The 1,973-nt window shown below is 44.1% G+C and overlaps 1 protein-coding gene across 1 annotated transcript; it reads left to right on the top strand.

Moving 5' to 3' along the window:
* Positions 1–879: 879 nt before the first annotated feature.
* EDB93DRAFT_1080421 (uncharacterized protein) lies at positions 880–1,392 on the top strand (the record flags this gene model as incomplete). The annotated part of the gene is made up of 1 exon (XM_041445535.1): positions 880–1,392. The coding sequence occupies one exon, from the start codon at positions 880–882 to the stop codon at positions 1,390–1,392; it is 513 nt and encodes a 170-aa protein (XP_041310450.1).
* Positions 1,393–1,973: the final 581 nt, after the last annotated feature.

The raw sequence follows: 1,973 nt of genomic DNA, 5'->3' as shown, positions 1-1,973 counted from the left end.
ACACATGCTGTGTTATAGAATAAGCATCAAAATGTTGAAATGGTTAGCTTTTTTTCAAACCACACAAAACTAATGTAGACATCGAGCTAGTACTGCACTGTAATCCAATCGCAAATTGCAAGCATTCGCTTGCAAAACAACCTCGCCTTTCAGATCATTCATGGACTTTGCTTGTTCAGTGGTGGTACATCTCGCAAAACGATTGACTTACTCACACATTGTGGTCTTTTGCCTGGGTACGATGCATTGCATACTTCTCATACTGTTATGGCCGATGGTCAGATATGAAGGGCACAGCTTGTTGGTAGAGGACTGCATATGATAGGCTGGGACAACATTCAAGTTTCAACATCTACTCATGTTGAACAGCGTGCTTTAGCCCCCCCGAAAGTCCAGTCAGGCACCACAGCAATCATATACCCACTGCGTAATGCAACCGTGGAAGATGTTTGACTTCGACCCATACTTGATAACTGTCTCAAATGTGACATGATCACATTCTCTAATGATCTTTGCCCAACACGCACACACATGCATGATATGACAGACCACCTTGTCATCGACATCATCAAAATCCTGATTGACAATCACCCTGGGTTCAATTACCTTTCAAATTCACCTGTGCTCAAGCATTATTCCTATCACCCTCCGCCCCTAGGATACAAAACCCGAGAATATGTCTTGAGAACTACCACCACAGACGAGTCTACCACTGATGGAAACATCAAAGTCGCAAGAAATGCTTACATAGATCAACTTGCATTTGATATACATGATCTTAATGATCAAGCAATTCTATGTATTAATGATCAATCAACCAATGCACGAGTTCAGAGTGCCCAGTTACTACGTTTAGACAATGTTGGCACAATAAATCGGATGGAGAACTTCCAGTTAGCCCCAGGGTTGTTTCACACTCAACTCAATCTGATCTGGGCAATCCTTCATATCCATCAAGGGTCGCTTGAAGAAATTGGAGGACTGCAGTACTATATTTCACTGCTTGACAGGGTCAGGCTTGGAGCAGAACACCCAGATTATCGCACACTTGTCTCTCTTGCTACCCAAGTCCTCGTTGGTCATATACTGCTCTACTGGGAGATCGTCTCTGGAATGAGCCTCACAGCTCTTGCAGACAGGAAGTCCACAGCTGAGGAATTAAAGGTTTTCGCTACAAAAATCTACCATACCTATGTCTCTGCACGTGCAGTTGAGGATGTCAGCGGACAACCAGACTTGGAGATGCAGGACAGGGTCCTTCGAAACATCATCCCTCTTAACCGTGATCTTTTAATCTTCTATAAGTTGGACCTGGCAATTGTTACAATAACATTTACTCCTATTTTATTTTTCTTTTCTCGTAACCATGCTGCCGACTCTAGACTCATCTAGACCCGGCTATTCTCTTATCAAGCGGGCTGTCCGCACTTCTCTTCTTTCTTGATTGTAACATAGATACTATCTTGCGCCGCATGGCGGTTTCACCTATCTTTGCTATCTTGATAGGTTGTACTCTTTTTCCTATCTCTGTTACCTTTCTTGTCGCGGCTACACCGCCCCCTTTTACCTATATAAACCCCATGTACCATAGCTGTATTCCTTAACTTAATCTACTGGGTTTTCCCCTTGAAACCTGATCTACTAAGGTCTCCACCCTTAGTAGCCTGAACTCTGATTCTAAGACAGTCACTCACTGTCTTAGCCTGAAACCCTTGATTGCGGTAGAAGTGCTAAAACCACTCGCCGCTGATCCTGCACAGAAGCTGCAGCTCGTGCAGTAGGAACCACCAGAAACCTTCCTTGTATTAGGAAGGCTGACGAACTGTTCACCTGACAGGTCTATCTTGACCGGCAACAGCAGAACTATCCCAGTCATAACAAAAGATTAAGTTCCTCACCCAGTACCTGTTTTCCAACAGTACTTTGACACCATTGATTTGATAACCGCGAACATCCTTGCCGCCGCATTCGGA

Source organism: Suillus bovinus (genome assembly GCF_016758785.1).
Source record: "Suillus bovinus strain UH-Sbo-P2 chromosome Unknown EDB93scaffold_11, whole genome shotgun sequence".
Taxonomy (NCBI): domain Eukaryota; kingdom Fungi; phylum Basidiomycota; class Agaricomycetes; order Boletales; family Suillaceae; genus Suillus; species Suillus bovinus.
The sequence above is the reverse complement of the archived record's forward strand: the minus strand, read 5'-3'. Positions and strand labels throughout refer to the sequence as shown.